The sequence below is a fragment of the Mizuhopecten yessoensis genome, unplaced genomic scaffold, assembly GCF_002113885.1.
Source record: "Mizuhopecten yessoensis strain PY_sf001 unplaced genomic scaffold, ASM211388v2 scaffold6213, whole genome shotgun sequence".
Classification (NCBI taxonomy): Eukaryota; Metazoa; Mollusca; class Bivalvia; order Pectinida; family Pectinidae; genus Mizuhopecten; species Mizuhopecten yessoensis.
In genome coordinates, this window is record NW_018406437.1 from 26,920 (window position 1) to 46,757 (window position 19,838).

At 36.9% G+C, this 19,838-nt stretch overlaps 2 protein-coding genes across 2 annotated transcripts; one reads left to right on the forward strand and one right to left on the reverse strand.

The window, feature by feature from the left end:
* Nucleotides 1-737: 737 nt before the first annotated feature.
* On the reverse strand, nucleotides 738-4,679 carry LOC110451847 (gastrula zinc finger protein XlCGF29.1-like). The gene is made up of 2 exons (XM_021500057.1): nucleotides 4,615-4,679; nucleotides 738-1,011 (listed from the first exon to the last, which is right to left on the reverse strand). The coding sequence occupies exons 1-2, from the start codon at nucleotides 4,677-4,679 to the stop codon at nucleotides 738-740; spliced, it is 339 nt and encodes a 112-aa protein (XP_021355732.1).
* An 85-nt stretch (nucleotides 4,680-4,764) lies between these two features.
* LOC110451848 (sodium-coupled monocarboxylate transporter 1-like) lies at nucleotides 4,765-19,133 on the forward strand. The gene is made up of 15 exons (XM_021500058.1): nucleotides 4,765-5,133; nucleotides 6,916-6,981; nucleotides 8,022-8,073; nucleotides 8,486-8,553; nucleotides 10,007-10,161; nucleotides 10,304-10,444; nucleotides 10,879-11,008; nucleotides 11,413-11,501; nucleotides 12,387-12,502; nucleotides 13,146-13,213; nucleotides 15,670-15,756; nucleotides 15,856-16,052; nucleotides 16,763-16,863; nucleotides 17,241-17,365; nucleotides 18,912-19,133. The coding sequence occupies exons 1-15, from the start codon at nucleotides 4,765-4,767 to the stop codon at nucleotides 19,131-19,133; spliced, it is 1,986 nt and encodes a 661-aa protein (XP_021355733.1).
* The last annotated feature ends 705 nt before the right edge of the window (nucleotides 19,134-19,838 follow it).

Genomic DNA, 19,838 nt, shown 5'->3' on the forward strand with positions numbered 1-19,838 from the left:
TCCCCGGAGTGGATCCGTTGGTGGCGCTTGAAGTTCGAGTAGGAGGTGGAACTCGTGCACATGTCTCACACTGAAATCTGCCGGCTTTGCTGTTGTCAGTCTCGCGTATGCGTTTGATATGTGTGAAAATGTAGTACCTACAGGCGAACGACTTCCCACACACGTGGCACACATTGTTTGATCGACCTTCGTGAATTTCCTTATGTCGATTCAAGTTGCTTAAAGAGAAGTAAAAGGAGCGACATACATAACAAACATAGTTCTTAATACCAGCGTGGACGCGTTTGTGGAGCAATAGGTCACAACGCCGACTAAATCGTTTTGAGCATTCTGGACACTGCTGGTCTTTTGCAGAGGGCTTCCTGTCTGCTTTCCTCCTATCTTCAGATTTACCAATAGTAAGAGTTACTTTACTGAAGCACGTTTTCCCGGAATTCTCGTTCATATGACGCTTGAGGTTCCCGCCTTTAGCGAACACTTTGTCACAGAATCCACATTTAAAGCGAACAATAGGCTCAGGTTTAGGTATTATATCAGTACCTGTCGTCTTTACCTCTTCGTCGGCTATGTTACAGGCCACTTCACTCGATTCGTAGTAGTGTTATCAGTGTTTGTTGTATGTCGTTACATGTCGATCGGCTTTCAATGACATGTTTTACATCACCAGAAGTACCGTTCTCGTCTTCGTCGTTATCTGTTAGACTGCTGGCGGTCATTTCGGACACGTGGAACTCAAACTAGTGTTTCTCAAGCCAGTATTTGGAGTCCTTGAATTTGCCACACAGCTTGCATGGGAACTGTTGGCCGTGCTCATGACCACAGTGGTCGTGGTACTGTAGTTTGCTGACAAAAGATTTTTCGCATGTATCGCATGGGGTGTCTGTATTCACGTCGTGACTCCGTGTGTGTTTGGCGAGTTTATCTGGTGTGGAGAAACCAATCCCACACTCTGTACAGACACACTTGCTCTGTTTGTAGTGTGTTCTCATATGCACCTGGAGATCGTCAGCTCTGTAGAAACACATTGCACACACATTGCAACAGAACTCCCGGCTATCAGAATGTTTTTTTCATATGCCGACGGAAGTTTGATGGATTACTTTCTTTTCAATCCACATATGTGACAACTGTGGGTCTCCTGTTCCTCGTGTACTTTAATGTGATCTTTTAGGTAGCGACGGCGCTTAACTATTTTATTGCAGATCTTGCACTGATTGGTACCTTCACCTGCATGTTCTAACATATGGCTGTTAAAAGATTTTTTGTCTGCACAGACGTTCCCGTTACCTCGAAATACCAGTTCATTCTCTTCTTTTACCGATTTTTCATACGTCATTTCTTTCGCAGTTGGTCGCGAAGGGCGCGAGCTGCGTCTGGTAGGCATCAACGTCTACGACTTCCTTCTTAATTACCACACTCCTTCCCTGTTTAGAGCCAGAAGACATGCTGAAGTCAAGGTGCACATGACGCAATACGTCATGATCAGTACACACGCTTCCATTGCCTTTTGCTTAAGTCGCACTGTCGTCCATATCTATGTTATCACCCTATTGTCAGGAATGCATTCCTTCTCGTGCTCTTCTAAATCACTTTCTGTGACGAATTCTTTCAAACAATGATCGCAGTTTAGTTCTTCACCTTCGGCATGGGACGACAGGCGACGTTTAAGACCTGCCTCTTCTTCCTCGAGAACCTCTCCGCACACATAATACACCTTGAGCAGACCAGTATATGTAAAACAATGCTCGTGGAATTGAGATAAGTTAAATTGTATTTTGAGATCAAACTCTTTGCTAATCACATTGCAGGTAGGGTTTTTTTCCAAACTTGTGATATATTCCCAAACCTGTACATGTGAGAACACTGATGATGTTTCCCAATTTTTGCCAAATGCCAATGATATTTTCACAATTCCTGCTCATGGACCCTTTCCCAAAATATCTGGCAAATACTCTGTACACATACACATAAAGTAAGATAGCTCTAACATAGCAAGACATATCGTATGGAGATGTTGTTTACTTTGATATTTTTTCCTAACTTAGTAAAAGATAATTCAGACAAACCAGATAACACAAAATGTAGGCCACACATGCAATCCATGGTCATATTTAGACCTACTGTATTAAGTCACCAACAGGAAGTTAAATCATTATACCACACTGCTTTTAAACAATTCTATTTCTATTTTACATATAACAATTGTAAAGATTGAGTACTGAGCATATATCACCTAGTCCTCATAGACGGTATTATTAAGATTTATTAACAAACAAGAGACATTACCAGATCGCAGATGTTTTAGTTGCACAGCGAACAATGTCCAAATATGGACAAAAACTCCACGTGGTGATAAGGGCATGAAACGTCCTTTATTTCAGATAGAGGAATCTATACAAATGTCAACAACGTCAAAAAGGCCGTCGTGAAAAACTATATCTTCAGATAATGAATGGAATTTAGCAAGCAGTCTTTTTGGCCTATTTTTTTCAAAAACGAATGCACCTATGAAAACACATTTAAACTGGTTCAATTCAAGAAGGCTGCCAGCATAATCTTTAAAATATATAGAACTGTAAAGCCGGAGAACAGTGTTTCTTGTTATACATGTAAGTGATTGAAACTATGCAAAGGTACATACATGTACTCTGGCGTATTAAATTTGTACAATCAAATTAACTGACAAAGATTAATAAATATTCAAACATGATTCGTTTGCAATGCGTGTTTTGATTGGATACGGACCATGTTCTAATCTGCGATAGAATCATGATCAATCGTGTTAAGCTCCTCCGATCGCACCTAAGCCACGCTCCGTTTCTAATCAAAGCAATATGGCGTCAATCTCGCCTCTTAGCGAAATCCCGCTGATAAGGCTAGTAGGCAACAGAACAGAAACGACCGATGAAATGTATTTGAATTAAAAAGTACACATTCCTTGTTCTTACCTCCATTTATTACTGAAACGTTCGTTCCATCCGTGTGAAGGCATCTATTTAGATCCGAAATCAATTGAAACATTTCACATGTGTCGTATGCATTTACACAAAACTCTTCCCAAATCTATACAAATAATCACCGATTTTGTCAATAAGCACAGACTGGTATGCATACTGACATGGAAATATAAGAACTTGGTCAATATTAATCCAAATGTGTCGTATAAACTTTGGTAACAGAACGTTCACGAACGTACAGATCGAGCGCTCGCCAGTATGGGCGGGGCCAAATGACCGACTTTTAAAAGCTTCTTTCCGATTGGTCAGTCCGCTGCAGAATGACACGTCGCCAGTTCAGGTCACAAAGTATTTTACTACGTACTTTTGTACAAGGAAATACAATGTTTCTAAACATATAAGCGTAGTATATTTGTTGAGGTGTGTTAGAATGGGGATCGGTCGAGAGTTTAAACCAAATTTCATGTTCTAATCGCCAGTATAGACACGAAAAACAACGTATTATCCCCTAATAGCTAATTAGAATATCTACCATCTCAAAAATTCATCTTTCATTTTATATTAAATTCTTGTGTAAATAGCCAATACCAATAAAAACATTTCCCTCACATATACAAATCCTACTTGTGTAATTTAAGAAAGCATAAAAAAAACCCTGCTATGAGCATTAGAATTACCACAAGCGATTCAAATTCAATCTTAAATAGTCTAGTCTTCCGAGGGAAATAGTATGACGTCATGATCTATGACGTCAGTTACATATGTATTGCGATTATCAATGTCCGCTTGTCTCAGACTGGGGGAGGGGGAGGGGGAAGGGGAAGGGGGTTGGATAGGAGTAATATGAGTAGTAAGAGCGATAGGACAACAATAGGAGTCAAGGACACCGATGAGTGTAATGTATACCATGTATTCCGTTATTACCATGGTATAGCCGTCCATGTCTCTTTAATCCCTTACTGAAAAGTAGAGATAACAAATGATCATTGATGGATTTCAGTAGTAGTGAGAGACCGGGATAAAGTATAGTATCTGTTACGAGCAATGCCAATATCGTAAGGTGCCCTCATTAAACGGCAGGCCTCAGACCACAATTAATTCTACTATATGCTATACCAAAGGGAAAAAGAGATTAAAATATTTTAAAACTTTGCACAGGGTCTGGTTCCTATTTCATATTGTAGATCTATTCAAACTGAAAGTACAGAGAGCTGGAAAGTACCTCATGACCTGCATTTAAGAAAAAAAATGTATTGGCATGACACTACCCTGCATGTATAGTGGAAAATACCAAACATCACAATATATCACTGCGCAAGCCTCACCACTCATTGTGTCCTGCTGCCAATACAAACTTGGAAACTGTGTCAAACAAAATTTAATCACTAGAACAGATATTGCTGAACAATTCTATGTAAAAAAAACTGTACATATCTGTCATAGATCAGACAGGACAAATTATTTCTTAACCCACCTGAAATGTCCTTATGCACTATATTCGTGTACAACGACCCGGAAGTGTTATTGTGGTCTGAGGCCAGTATGTGCATGCAACACACGTGACACCACGCCGGGGCGCGCCTATATAGAGAACCAACAGAGGTCTTGAAATGTCATTTACCTGCTCAGCATCTAGGGTATACCGCTGTTTCCATACCTCAGGCCAACGTCGTACCACTTGCGTGAGTGCTGGAGTTGTTCACTTAAGGTAGCACAGCACATGAGCACACCCAGGTTTACGTTTACAAATAGTCAGTGACTCCAGGTAAAGACATCACCTCAAGTACAAACCCCGAATCAGTCTGACATGGAGTCGGATGCATACAGTTTCCAGACTGGCGTGAAACACACTTTTACGACAGTAGACTATGTTTTATTCGGATCTATCCTATGTGTGTCAGCATCCATTGGCCTGTTCTATGCCATCAAGGATCGCAACCGCCAGACCACGCGGGAGTTTCTGATGGCGGGGGGAGACATGAACCCCTTGCCAGTGTCCCTTTCGCTTTTGGCCAGCTTTATGTCCGCTATTACTCTCCTGGGTGATCCTGCCGAAATGTACATCTACACCACCATGTACTTTTGGATCGGACTCGCCTACCTGTTTGTAGCCTTTGGAGCTGCGCATGTTTTCATTCCCATCTTCTACAGGCTTCGAGTTACAAGCGCATACGAGGTAGGTGTTAGGACTGCCAATGTCACCGGCGCTTTTCGAGGTATGTACAGCGTTAGTCTGTAGAACGCTTAAAAGTGATATACCGTATGAGTATATAACTATTATAAACAGCTATATCAGAATGAGGGTACGTAATGACATTTATTTCGATCAATTTTACAATAGAGAAAATAGTTTTAATTTGGGAGGAATAGCCAGGAGTAATAAAGTAACTGTCTTGCATGTCATAAATATAGAAATTATCATTTATATTTAATTATATATATATAAAAGGACTTTAAATGACCAAACAGATGTATGCATTTTGATTTTTCCTTAGTTAAATTAAATCCATAGGCAGTTCCTATTTCTAAATATAAAACAACTGGAATTTCACTGATGACGATGTCAATGATTTGAAAAATTTAACGCCAGTCTTTCTGTTTAAACATTCCATTGACTTGTCATCCAATGATTTACGTTTTGACACATACCCCAACACAATCCGAGTTACGTGTGCCTACCGCGAAAGTGCCTAACTAGATCTGCATGTAGGCGTTTTGTAATATGGTAGGACTGGGAAGTGTTCAAGACATGTCGAGCTCCGCTTCACAACATCCACTCGTCGCAGCACATGCTAGGTCTTTATACATGTACCCAACGAAAGTATGATAGACGAACGTTACACACCAATTCCTCAGATACGGGTAAGGGATATACTGCAGAAAGATCCTACAAGACGTTGTTAATGTTTTTGGGCGCTGGAGAAACAAAAACATTATTGGACCAGCCACATGTTATAATTATGGTACTCGATTGGTTAAGCTCATGTTTGGGAGGAAGAAAAGACTTATGGTAAACAAAGGTTTGTGTTTTGGCCAGGAATATGATCAGAATATTTCGATATTAAGGTCACAGCAGAAGGATTGCAACCTCGGTTTGCCTCGTCCTTAGCATGCATTGCCAATGATTGACAAAAGGTACTATATGAGAACGGGCGCAGTACTGCAGTGATATCGGTTCTCCTGGGAGGTTGATAAAGTTAATCCTTCTGATAACGACCAGTCCTGTAGAGGAGACGATCTTTTCGCATAGGGAGAGCACAGGAAGTCGGAAGTTGAGTGGACTGCGGGATGTCAAAAACGGAATACCAGACAACTGCCTAACAAAACGTTTACTAATAGGAGTTCTCGGATGGTATTACAAGACAATTACAAAATATTAAGGTCTTGTCTCCTGTCTGGCAATTCACTGACCTATAACCAGTGGTTATCGGTATATTTCTCATCAAACGAGCCCAATGAACTGGTGTATGATACACGCATAACATGTTTGAAACACAAAGTAATCATTTGGGAAGCGATGTGATATAACAGATCAAACATAGTCGTAAACACTTAATAGATATTTAGGTTGTAACGATACCATTTACAACACTTAAATGTCCTACCAAATTTTAGGTTATGCATCCACGATCATCAACTGTTTGAGTTGTGTGAGTCACATTCCCTCAACACCTCAACTTGTATGGGTCACAACCCATCACTAATGTTGTTTAATGTTTCTCTAGATATAGAGTCACTAACCAGGAGTAACGTTCTATTCCCTCCCTCTGCTATGCCCCCAGTTATCATTTATCATTCCTCCACATAACCTTGGGTTACTTGAGACACTATCCACCGGTAGTTTTGTTACCCACACACAGGTTGTATGAACAATTACACTTTAATAATGGTATATACTAATCCTCTACATTTTATTAGAGTCACTATCCACTGGTAACGCTCTAATCTCTCTCCACAGTATCTGGAACTACGATTCAGCAAGGGAGTAAGGACAGCAGGCTCCATGACATTCTCGGTACAGATGGTAAGTCCATAGATTCTGCAGGGGCTACACTGTACTGGTCTTCGTACTGGTATAAAGTACAATTGGAACACAACAGCTTATAGGTCGATCGAAACACATCCTCTATGTTTGGTCTCTTTGCCTTTGTTTTAATCCGTAAGAACGATAAGTGTGTCCCCTCGTATTTTTTCAATTCCATCCTAAGTATGTCGGACGGACGGTGTGTTTGTCCTGTCCTTACATTGACATTTACATTGCACCTGTGCAATTCGATAATTTAGGCAGTGTTTTATGTAAGTAAGTAATAATGTCCTCTCTGTACGGAAGAAACATGTATCCGTTTGTACTTTATATCATAAAAGTATGACATCAACGATTATTTCCTTTGTATATTTACAAATGAAGTTAGTTCAGTAATAGAATTTGATATTGTATGGGTGGAAGTGTTGATATCTGATCTTGTTTGGTTTTCATTGTACATTAATAGAAAAAGTAAAAACGCCGACGCAGAAAGTCAAATCCATCAACATTTGTATTACACCGTTAAGTTCATTAAAAATAATCAAAGGTACTTCAGATCAAAGGAATGAATAAATGTCTAGGCGTTTCCAATTATTTATTGAACATTTAATGGAACTTGACTGTATCGATCGGCGACAGGTAGCTCTATTTGGAGGTCCCTAGTTCGAATCGCGGTCTAACCGACTGTTGCATGTTTCCTTTCCTGTTAAACATGTAAGGCTAGCTCATTAAAAATACTTAATGAGTATTGCATATACATGTAAGGCTAGCTCATTAAAAGTACTTAATGAGTATTGCATAAACATGTAAGGCTAGCTCATTAAAAGTACTTAATGAGTATTGCATATACATGTAAGACTAGCTCGGTTATAATATTTTATGGATATTGCCTGTAACGCTAAATCATTTGCGGTATTTCATGAACTTTCGATGTAATGTTAGCTCGTTTATAGCATTTTCATGTAAAATACATGCAGATGTAATATTTACATAAAATGTACGGGAACATCTCCAATAACAAGGTATCTATTTGTTACCAGCTGCTGTACATGGCCCTCGTGCTGTACGCTCCATCTCTAGCACTCAATGCCGGTACGTAGGGTTTTTGTTCTCATGTTTTTCTGTCTAATATGCTCTCAATTGTTATAAATCCATAATTCTAGAATAAAACAAGTGAAGCCATATCTGACTTATATGTCCATTATAATTATATACTCTCCGGAAGTGTACTGAAAGAAATAATATAGAAAAAGAGGATACATTTCAAGGAAGAAACTTTTATTTTACTTATCTCCTTGAACAACTGTCTTGTTATAAACTCGCGATTGATAAAATTTTAAATATCCTTGTGTCGTTTTGATACTAAGTATAGCCGTGTACAATGTAGAATATTTGCTTGCATACCATATAAGTGAATATACTTAACATTTATAAAAATAACATCACATTGTATAGGAATAATATTCTAGTCCCAGTTATTGTTGGCGTCTCCAAACATTTACAGTGACTGGATTTACTTTATGGGGCTCTGTGATAGCTATTGGTGCTGTCTGTACCCTCTACACCTGTCTGGTATGTATTGTCTAACAGTCAACTAAATTTGCCTTTTATGTTCATAGAACACTCTACACAGAGTACAGTATAATACTATATGGTATAATGTTTCACATTCTACTACATGTCTCTGGTATATATTAGCACCCAAGACTCATTGATGTCTCCTACACCCTCGTCCTCACAAATTGTTGTTTTCATTTTTTTTCCATTATGTAAGATCGTTTTTTAGTTTACGATTTTCATTATGAGAATTAGTAGAATTAAAATGCTGACAATCCTATAAAATCCTCAAAAGTACGGTTTTGTATCCCATGATAATTATTTATCATAATTATATACAGTAAATAGTGAGTGTTTTTCTTTGTTTCTTCACCCTTATCTGTCTTCTCACAAATACTTCTATATTTCGTTCTTTAAATTTTCCTTTTACTTAACTTTCTATTTGACTTTATAACATGAAACACAGCAAAAAAGGAGATTTTTAGTAGTCTTAAAATATTTGAATACAAAGTGTTACATGTACATGCACGTCTTCGTGTAAAATTGCTCTGCTAAATTATATAAACACTGTCTGGGTTTATTATACGTTGTTTAATTAAAAATAAATCAATACTAAAAATGAAATGAATTGTCTCTGGCGGGCTTGAAAAATTTAACCTATTATGTCCTACTTTATTGACAAGGTATGACAGCTTCAAAACCAGAAGTGAAGTGTTAATTGAGATTCGACTTGGGTAACATATTTACCGTAACTGAGAATCCCTGAATATCCATGTTAATATTCATTTTGTCGCGGGACTATATTTCTTAAATAAATAAAAGGATCAAAGTGATCCAGTTAGCTGGTCGACGACATACCAACTAGGGAAATGATGACGGAGTTTTGGTAACTAATTAAAAATAGGTAGATTATGCTGTCATTTGCCGAGCAACCAGATCGCCCACTGCAGTATAGCTCATTTTGAATGCCCATTTCTGTCTAAAGTTGCCAAGTTTTATGTATGTGTGTATCAAATACATCATACTTAATTAAGTATGGTTTAATGTAAAGCTGTCGTATCGTCAGCTAGTTTGATCACTTTAAGCCCTGTTTTGTCACTGACATTATGTCACAAAAAAGACTAGTTGCATCGCTATTTGACGTTTTTATACACTCCTGATTCAAGCACCAAAATTCAGACACCTTGCAGAATAATTCTGTGCGTTGGTTCCCGGGCTGAGTTATCTAGTCTTCGAGAAAATTGAGATAACGTCAAAAACTTACAAAACGGAGGTATTGCAAACTTCTTGTGAGGATTTCTTAACGCAGTTTTAAATTCTACCTTTTTATCAGTATAATAATTTCATATTATGAATCGCTCTCCATTACATATGTCATATGACCGTATGTACCCAATAATTGTAAATATTACCCAATAATTGTATATTATGGATTATAACACTTATTGTTATTTGTTGATATGGACAGGGCGGTATGAAGGCGGTCTTGTGGACGGACACTTTCCAGGTAACCATGATGCTTACTGGACTCATTGCCATTCTAATCAAAGGCAGCATAGAAAGTGGAGGCATTGGGGAGGCATGGCAACGGGCAGTGGACGGAGAGAGAGTTTTGTTTAACGAGTACGAAATAATATTATATCTGTAGATGTTCTAAAAGTACGGTGCTCATTTTTGCATTTTAATATGATAAGATGTATATCTATAGACATTTGACGAGAAAAGTAAGCATTTATCACTACGTTTCTTCATGTTCTGGTTATAGCTTCGATCCAAATCCTGCCAAACGTCACAGCGTGTGGTCTCTAGTGATTGGTGGAACATTTACATGGGTCGCCATATACGGCGTTAACCAGGCTATGGTGCAACGTTGCTGTACTTGCTCTTCACTGAAGCAAGCTCGGCTGTGAGTACGTTCATGTTAGACTATTTAGATCTTGTGATTTAGTCTGATCTTCGTAGCAATCTGGATTAAAAAATTCAAGTGTCACAAAGCTAAAGCAGGCATTTCAATGAATGACTCTGTATGGGAATTCTTGGGCTGAGTGACTGCAAGAATACCAAAATGACAAAACGGAGGTTTTTCAACCTTCCTAGTGAGACTTTCTGACACTGACAAGGGAACCACTAACAATGGGCCACGCAATAGCGTCCCTCTGTCAATTAGCATGTACATTTATTGTTAATTACATTAAACGTCTATATAGATTGATGTTCTTACATTTGAGGAGATATTATTAAGACATTTATATATAAATAACATGAATTACACTAATGATTAATGAATTATATCGTTACGTTACTGGGAATGTTATATGAAATAGTATCATCCCATTACAGGGCTATATGGTTGAACTTCCCGGGACTCTGTCTGATCCTGTACCTGTGCTGTTTTATCGGTATGGTGATGTACGGGTTCTATAGAAACTGCGATCCCCTCAAATTTGGTCTCGTTCAGTCCTCAGACCAGGTAAGCTTCAAAAGTCCATATTTAATCCCGAATTTTATAACCATGATATTGGTAAGTCTGTTGTGGTCACGGTTTGACATGATAATATTTGATTGTTTTATTGTACCGTGTACACTGTTATTGTCATCAGTGCTTTCAAAGTACATGTAAAGTATAAAGACCACAGGGTTAGAAATTAACAGTTAATTACCCCTTTACTGCCTCTACCATCGTACACGTTCCTGTTGAAGCTCTTGGAGATTTTTAAGTATTTCTGTATTTTCACTTACTCTTGTCCATGCCTGAAAATTACCTCCAACATGTGTATGATCCGCTGTTTTTACTTGCTTTTCAAACACTCTGACAAAATATTTGTTTAAAAAGTATATAATGAACACGAGACTCTTCGACAAATCTTTTGTCAGTTGCTTCCCTTGTTTGTGATGGATGTGCTTGGAACCGCACGTGGATTCCCGGGACTTTTTGTCGCCTGTCTCTTCAGCGGAGCTCTCAGGTAAACCTTATAATGGTCACATGTCTCAGGTAAACCTTATAATGGTCGAATATCTCAGGTAAACCTTATACTGGTAACATATCTCAGGTAAACCTTATACTTATAACATATCTCAGGTAAACCTTATAATGGTCACATATCTCAGGTAAACATTATACTGATCACATGTATCAAGTAAACCTTATAGTGGTCACATATCTCAGGTAAACCTTATGGTGGTCACATAACTCAGGTAAACCTTATAGTGGTCACATATCTCAGGTAAACCTTATAATGGTCACATGTCCCAGGTAAACCTTATAATGGTCACATATCTCAGGTAAACCTTATAGTGGTCACATATCTCAGGTAAACCTTATAATGGTCACATATCTCATGTATAAATCTGGAATATAAATGGCAAATTTAAAGGCTTAGTGTATGAGACAAGAAGACTAGTTGAACCTTTGATGAACATCAAAACAAAAATCGCTATAGCGTAACGGTAAAATTGACCCGCTTTGAAGTTGGGTTTAGCTCTTCTGTGATCTTAAAGGACAGGTATAAACCTAAAGATTGGTCAGGGGTTTTTTCTTGAGACAAATAAAATAGCTAGCCTTCAATTTCGCTATGACAGATTCCAGGGATGCATGGAGTGTAAGTGTATCGAGGATGGGTATTCTAAAACAATAAACGTTACGTTTCGGTACATTGTATATGTTTTAGAACAGTATGTGGGTTGCTTCAATGCACTATATGTATCATTTCAGTGTAATAGTAGTGTATGTCGTTTCAGTACAATATGTGTGTCGTTTTAGTACAATTTATGAACTAAATTGAACTGTTTCAGTACAATTCATGTTTCGAACAAGTATGGGAATTTCAGTTCATTATGTGTCTTTTCAGTACAATATCATCCGGGCTAAACTCCCTGTCTGCCGTGGTATTACAAGATATCATCAAGTCCTACTTTTTGCCAGACATCTCCGAGCAGCGTGCGACACTAGTTTCAAAAATCCTAGGTATTTATTATTATTATTGTTCTTACATATAATTGTATTTTCGTTCGTTCTTTTCCCGTGTTGGAACTTATAATGTAACACTTTTATATGTTGTCCCCCACTAAGGTTCATCAGCTGATCCTTATGAGCCCTTGTATATTAACTAGTACTGTAAAATATACACTAGCCTACGTATGATACATTTTGGCACCACACAACGAGCAAGATTTTGGCGTCCAAACTAGAATTGTGCAATGTAGAATGGGCTAGGGGAACCGTAAAACGTCCACCCCTCGCCTGTTATAACATGTCATCATTATAAAATATATCCGCTTTAGCAAGAAATGTTAACTCCATTCTATTTGGGAACGTTGTTGTTCGATCTTCTAGCGTTACTTCCACGGAATTCTTCCTCACACCTTGGCGGTAAAATAATATTGTCCAGAAACAATTTTCGCTCAATGAGTCACTGTAATAATGGCCTCCATGAACTGTTACCCAAACACCATAAAATCGTCCGGATCTCACCTGTAATGATCCTGTTTTGGTGACTGTGTCTTAAAAATCTAATTCGCGGTTCGGAAACAAACAACCAACAAACGAATTGTGTTATTACTGTTTACCACTTAACGTAGCTAAGATAATGTGTACTTTGTGTTACCAGCCTTGGTGTTTGGTGTGATCTGCCTAGGACTGACCTATGTGGCATATTTCCTGGGAGGAGTTTTACAGGTACTAACTAGTACTCTTAATTTCCACGATAACGTAAACATTTCTATATATTCAATTATTTTATTATCGTAAGCAATACAGCTTATTGATATTACATTACATGTATTATGCACAATACAATGTCATACAAAGTCAAGTTCAAACCATACACTAATAGGTATATTCACTCATTTTATAGACAAGAGGTGTGACCTCATTTCAAAAGCTTTACACAAAAAAAATCCAAATTTATACAGTTCTGTAACATTTTCTGTACTGGGTAATTTCAAAAGTTTATACATGGATGGCTTGCATCGGTAATAAGGTTTAAATAGTTTTTGTCGGAGGAAAATCATATTCTTTACTAATGAAAACAAAATGATTTTCATCTTCTACTTCGGTAGTACATATTGGGCATATACGGTTAGAAACATCCTGCTTAGTGTATCTTCCTGTTTCAATTGTTAAACAGTGCGCAGACAAACGAAAACTACAAATTATTTTCTTGAATTTCAATAAAATTGGCTTTGATAAATATCTCTGTAGGCATATGTGGTCTACAAGATATTGGTATAAGTTACACTTAGAAGAAGTTGAAAAAATAGTGAACAGATTTTGCTGAAATGTATCAGGCAAGCGTTGTTTGACTAAAGGAAGAAAAGATTTTAAATCAATATTTTGCTGATTTTGCCATATTTCTCCCATACCTAACATTGACAATTCCATTTTTACATTTGCTGCCCAGTTTTTACAATTTGGATTAGATTCACACCTATTAAACAAATATTCATAGCAACCTTGCAGTATACAATTTTGTGTTCTTAATTTTTACACCAGTATTTGAAAACCCTTAAATTCCTGATCACAGAAAAAGAGTATTTACCAAGCTCACAATACACCATAGCACTGGATGTTGACCTCTTTACACCGAGTATATTCTTAAAAAGATCAAGATGCACTGTTTCGATATCGTTAGCTTTATACATTCCCCACACTTCACATGCATAGTTAGCAATACTACCAACATATGTATCAAAAAGTGACAAGTAAGTTTTAATATTTCAGAATAATACCAAGGTAACAGAACTCATCAACAACTTCAATAAATTCACTTTTGTAAATCCATTTCTCATTACAACAAATATTTCCTGACTTTCTAAATACAAGAACTTTAGTTTTGTCAATATCAACTGATAGACTCCACACTGTTTTAAGGTACTTCCCAAAGACAAAATGGCTACCACCACTCATTTCAAATGAAGTACTTGAACAAGCACATTAAAGCATAAAATTTGCAATTAAATGGTAAATTTTTGAACAATTCAACAATTGAAAACCACTGAACGCAATATTTGCGGGCAAAAACTGGACAAAAATCTTAAGTTCTAAATATTTAACATTGTATGAGTTTCAATTAGATCTATTTGTCGAGAAAAGTGTAGGAAAATGCTTCAAATCTCGAGAATGATTACGTATTTTGATTATATATTTTACAATAATTTATCAAGCTGACAAGACTTTTGATACAACTCAAGCCATATTACCTGAGTGAGAACCTGTAGTGAATGGTGTACAGGTAAAAATCTTACTTGCTTTGCATGCTTTTTTACAACCTTACTCAGCCTTGTTCGCTTTGTGCTCAGTTGTGATTTATTCAGGGGAAATATATGCCATTATTCTGGAGATTTGACAAATTTTCTTACATTTTTCTCGACAAATGCATCTCAATGGACATCCAACCTTGTGATATTTACAAGTTTAAATGGGTTTTTTTCCTGAATTGGGACTTATATTCAGCTTGGAAAATGAACACATGAAAAGTGAGTTTTTTCATTAGTTATTGAATATTTTTTCTGAAATTTAGTGTGCATGTACCTCAATTTTGTTTGAGAAATATTGGAGGATTATTATTTTGTGATAGGTATTGTTTAATGCTAACGGAATGCATTATTGAATTTGATATACAGTTTGGTGTGGCAGCCATATTCGAATGTTCTTAAGAAAAATATCATGAGTCTACTGTAGGGAGACTGACTTCCAACCAGTCTAGAGCTCGGTCGACGCCAAGCCCTAAACTTTTGCATTCAAGTTTTGAATACACTCAATATGATAAGTTTTCTTCCGATATTGTGAAATGGCTAAAACGTTTTATTTTGATTGAATCACAAAAAAAACCATCAAACGCTTTGTATCTATTTTAGTGTAGTAAAAATGTTTTGCATTTCTAACCGGAAATTGATCCGATTAACATAGCCTCCATCAATTATAAACTTATTTGATTTCTCTGATAACAATAAACTACAAACTGTTTGTTCCATCATGTTTGTATCCTGGAAATATCCAGGCATGTAAAAGAAGAATATGAGAATTCAAATTCGGTATCGATTTCATATTTGCCACCCAGAACTCATTGAAATAGAATTTATAGAATCCCATTCGTGTTACCTGCTGACGTAAACCCATGCTTTGTACCACAGGCTACTCTGTCGCTGTACGGCATGATTGGAGGACCGCTACTGGGACTATTCATCCTCGGAATGATGTTCCCCTGGGCCAACAAATGGGTAAGAATATGTCATTAAGCAGCGTTATAATTTACACGAAACGTACAACACATAACAAATATGACGCTTAACGTTCTTTCTCTAATGTTTCGTTCTCAGGGAGCGTACGCCGGTCTACTGTTTGGACTCGTTTTCATGTTCTGGATAGGTGTAGGGGCGCAGTTATACCCTCCGGTCATACCTACGTCTCCTATATCCACCATAGATTGTAACTGGAATCTCACCATAGCGCCAAACATAACCGCCGCATCGTCCATTCTTAATTCTACATCGAATGCTCCAACACAAGAGGACAGGTAGGTATTAAATATATTCCTTTTATGCGACAGGAAGACGTAATTTAACTTATTTGAGTATTTAAAAACATAAGAGAATACCAAAGTATCAAAATCAAACACCTTTCAAACTCTCAATCGATCAATCTACGGCAAAATATGAATAATGAATCTATTTACACCGGGACCCTTGCCAACATAGAAGGAGAATAAGACCAGGTGTTCCGGAATATTAAGCATTTTCTTTTTTATCGACCGCAATGACCACGTTAATATGTATTAGACAGCATGCTCGTGGTTTTATGTTCAATTGACGCATTTGGTTCATTAATACAACTTTGATTACTTTTACAGGGAGAAGTGTGAGAGAAAAAAATACTAGTCTATTTTGTGTTATACAGACAGAATAATAGTACTTCTTGGGATAAGGTTTCTGAAGTTCGGCCTTGTTTTGCAACTCAAAAGCATACACTTGTATTGAGATTTATCTATACACATCAAACGCAAATGATTGATTGTCTTAATGATCTGTTTATTTAACAAGTAGCTTTCCCTTCATACATGACAGAGGTTGGCGTACTATTAGTTAGATAGATAAACAGATAGAAAGATGCCCATTTATATAGGACAGGTTGACGTCTCTTTAATATGTTCTAAGCTTACTTTTAGCTATTCGGTTTATCTTCCACCCCAAACTCATACTTATGAATCATTTGTACTTTTTGTTACAGCAATCCTCTCCACAAACTGTACACGTTATCTTACATGTGGTACAGCGCTACGGCCGTGCTTGCCACCTGTGTAGTGGGACTAATCGTCAGTGGAATTACAGGTAAATTATATATATAATGGGGTCATTATCAATGTAATCACAGGTAAATTGCAAATGTGTTATTGGTCTGCTTCTTAGCGGAAACGTGTGTGAGTAAAATATATTTTGAAATAAGTAGCATAGTTACATTTGTCGTAACGATATTGATAATTAGTCGTTATAGAAATAACATCATCCTAACATGACTAAAACTAGCTACATGTTTCTCTCAAAAGTACCCCATCCCGACATGACTAAAACTAGGCGTGTAACTCCATCAAACTGTCCCGTCCGGTATATGGTATGCTATGGTTATAAACTCTTTGATAGTCAATAACAAATTAAAGCATAAGAAGACATTCATTTATTATAGGATTATATAAATCCAATGTTTGTAGGATTCAATGATCCCGTGGAAGCTGACGCCCGTCTGATCTGTCCATTGTTTGATATTCTGTTCCCGTATCTACCCGAGGTGATCCGCAAACCTATGCGCTTCGGCGTGGACTACAGCACTCTTGAGGTAGCACTTTTACTTGTTTGGTAAATTTTAACGTCTCTCACTTTACCTCCTTCAAATGACAAATACAGACATATGTTGGCCGTCAAATGGTTAAATGTACTACATACTACATACGTGAAGTAGATGTTGATATATTATGGATGCAAATTGGTCAGATGGTGTGGTTAGGTGGACGAGATAAAATGCTGGACAAAACTTCACTTAAGAAAACATCATCGATTGTGCGTGTATTTTGATTGAGAATAACAAACGAAAGCCAATAACGCCCGACTTAGTGAATATTTCCAACAGTTTTGCACCATCGTTATATATTCTACCATAATATACAAACATGTGTTGATTGTACCTATTCTACCACGTGAAATGTAATGAAAAAGTGGTGTGGTTTTTTTTTGTCTTCCTCAGTGTCCATATACGTGTACATCTATGTTATTTAAGGTGACCTAGATAATTTATCTATTTAAAACAGGATGCTCATTTGTGAGTGCAGACGTCTGTCACGTGTCTTCGTTTTACAATAAGCTGCATGTTTAATCATTACTGATGCTGTGGGCAGTTGTCCATTTTTTGCCTGTTCAAATACGATATATTTGAAAAAGGATCATATAAGTTGATAATTTGATGGATTATCGTAAGCATACTAGAAATAAAAAGAACCAACGAAAACGTTGTGCATAGCTGATGATAGTTAACATCAACACACAACCCGCCTTAATGAAACAGTCTCGTTTTGAGTCTGAAAACCCCACAATCTTCATATTTAGGTGTTATTTTTCGTCATTTGAAAGTATACATTTATAACAATGAATCTATCGACATCGCTAGTCAACACATAGATGGTACACTTGACACATATCTACAAATGATACTGCAAGTCACCTTTATGACAGGCTTTAGTAGAATTAGAGGCTAAACAGCGAACGTCCAAGTATAAACTAAAAGGATTGTACCCTTCCTCCACAAAACTAAGTCAGTCCTTGTCTCGCTTGCTTTCATTTGCAATATGGGGAGGTATTTGGAAGGATGTTGCACGTACCTAATTGTTCAAAATTAATACACGCATGAGCATGCACTAGCGTGCAGGATTTCATGGTTTTTAATAAGAGAAATGCGTCGTCATATCACAGACGTAGTACAGTAAAGAAATATCAACACATGTGTGTAAATTATGGGAGATAATATAACTGAAGTATGAATTCTGAAGTATATATTAATTGTCATGCATTACTTTCAATCATAGTGAAGTATGTGTTACCTTGTTATTTGTATCATTACATACTACCGAATTATTTATTACTTTGCATCATTAAAAAATATGTATTCCTTTTTTTCACCCTGATTTATACATCTCTTTGTATCCTTCCCGAGATGTTTTTATTATTATTATTATTTTGTATCGTTCCTTAATATTTATAACCTTGTAATTTACCGAAATATGTATTGCTTGTATTCATTATCTTGTATCTTACTGAAGCTTGACCAACATGTAATGATTTTGTATGAGTGTTGCCGTTAGCTTTGCATAATTTCAGGGGTTTATTTTCAGACATCATCGGGATCCAGTAATGAATCTGAAGTCAAAATGACTGTATCGTCAGATGTCAAAAAGAAGTATCAGAGGAGATTTGATAAAATCAACGGGATAGAAAAGGGCAGGTCTGCAAGTCAGGACAGTGGCATAGAACAGGAGGGAAGTGAAGAAGTTGATAACGATCCACGCTTGTACAACCAGAACACAGATTCGACGACATATACCACCAAACTTTGACCCACATGTATACACTTGTAGCAGTTTTTTATATATTTATTTCTGCAAGGGATTGTATCCCATTCATCTTCGAAATAACATTCCGCAATTTCCCTTGGGATTGCCAGATAATTTTAAAAAAAAATCCTTTTACAACTCTATATCATGTCTAGAAAGGCAATCGTCGTCCTTCCAGCCACCATTTGTCATTGTAAGCACTTGATTTGTGGCAAATCTTGTCATGCGCATTTTGACTACAAGGATGAGTGGTAGGCGGTACTTTGAAGGTATTTGTTCGGACCAAACAAAATGCATGGTATAATGTGTTTGTGATATAACAACTTTTCCTATGACCGAAAGAAAAATTCTATCACGAAAGTGCAAATAATGCGACATTAAAGACAAAAGCGTAATGATTTTTTTTCCGTTATCAAAGAGCTTCGGAATGTTCAGAATTGTCAATACATGTCCTATAACAATGAAAGTAAAGTCAAATTTAATGTTAATCATATGGCTCATTTAAGGGTAACAGTTATATTTTGAAACCATTTCTCCGACATTGCAATGGTATTTGGCACAATCTGCGGAATTTAAAAAACAAACGTATTTTCCTTATATACATACAACATGTACAGGGAATATAAATTTGACATGAAGAAATATAATTATAGAAGCACAGAAGATAAACATTTAAGATGGGAGGATCAAGATTAACCAAGAAGTGAA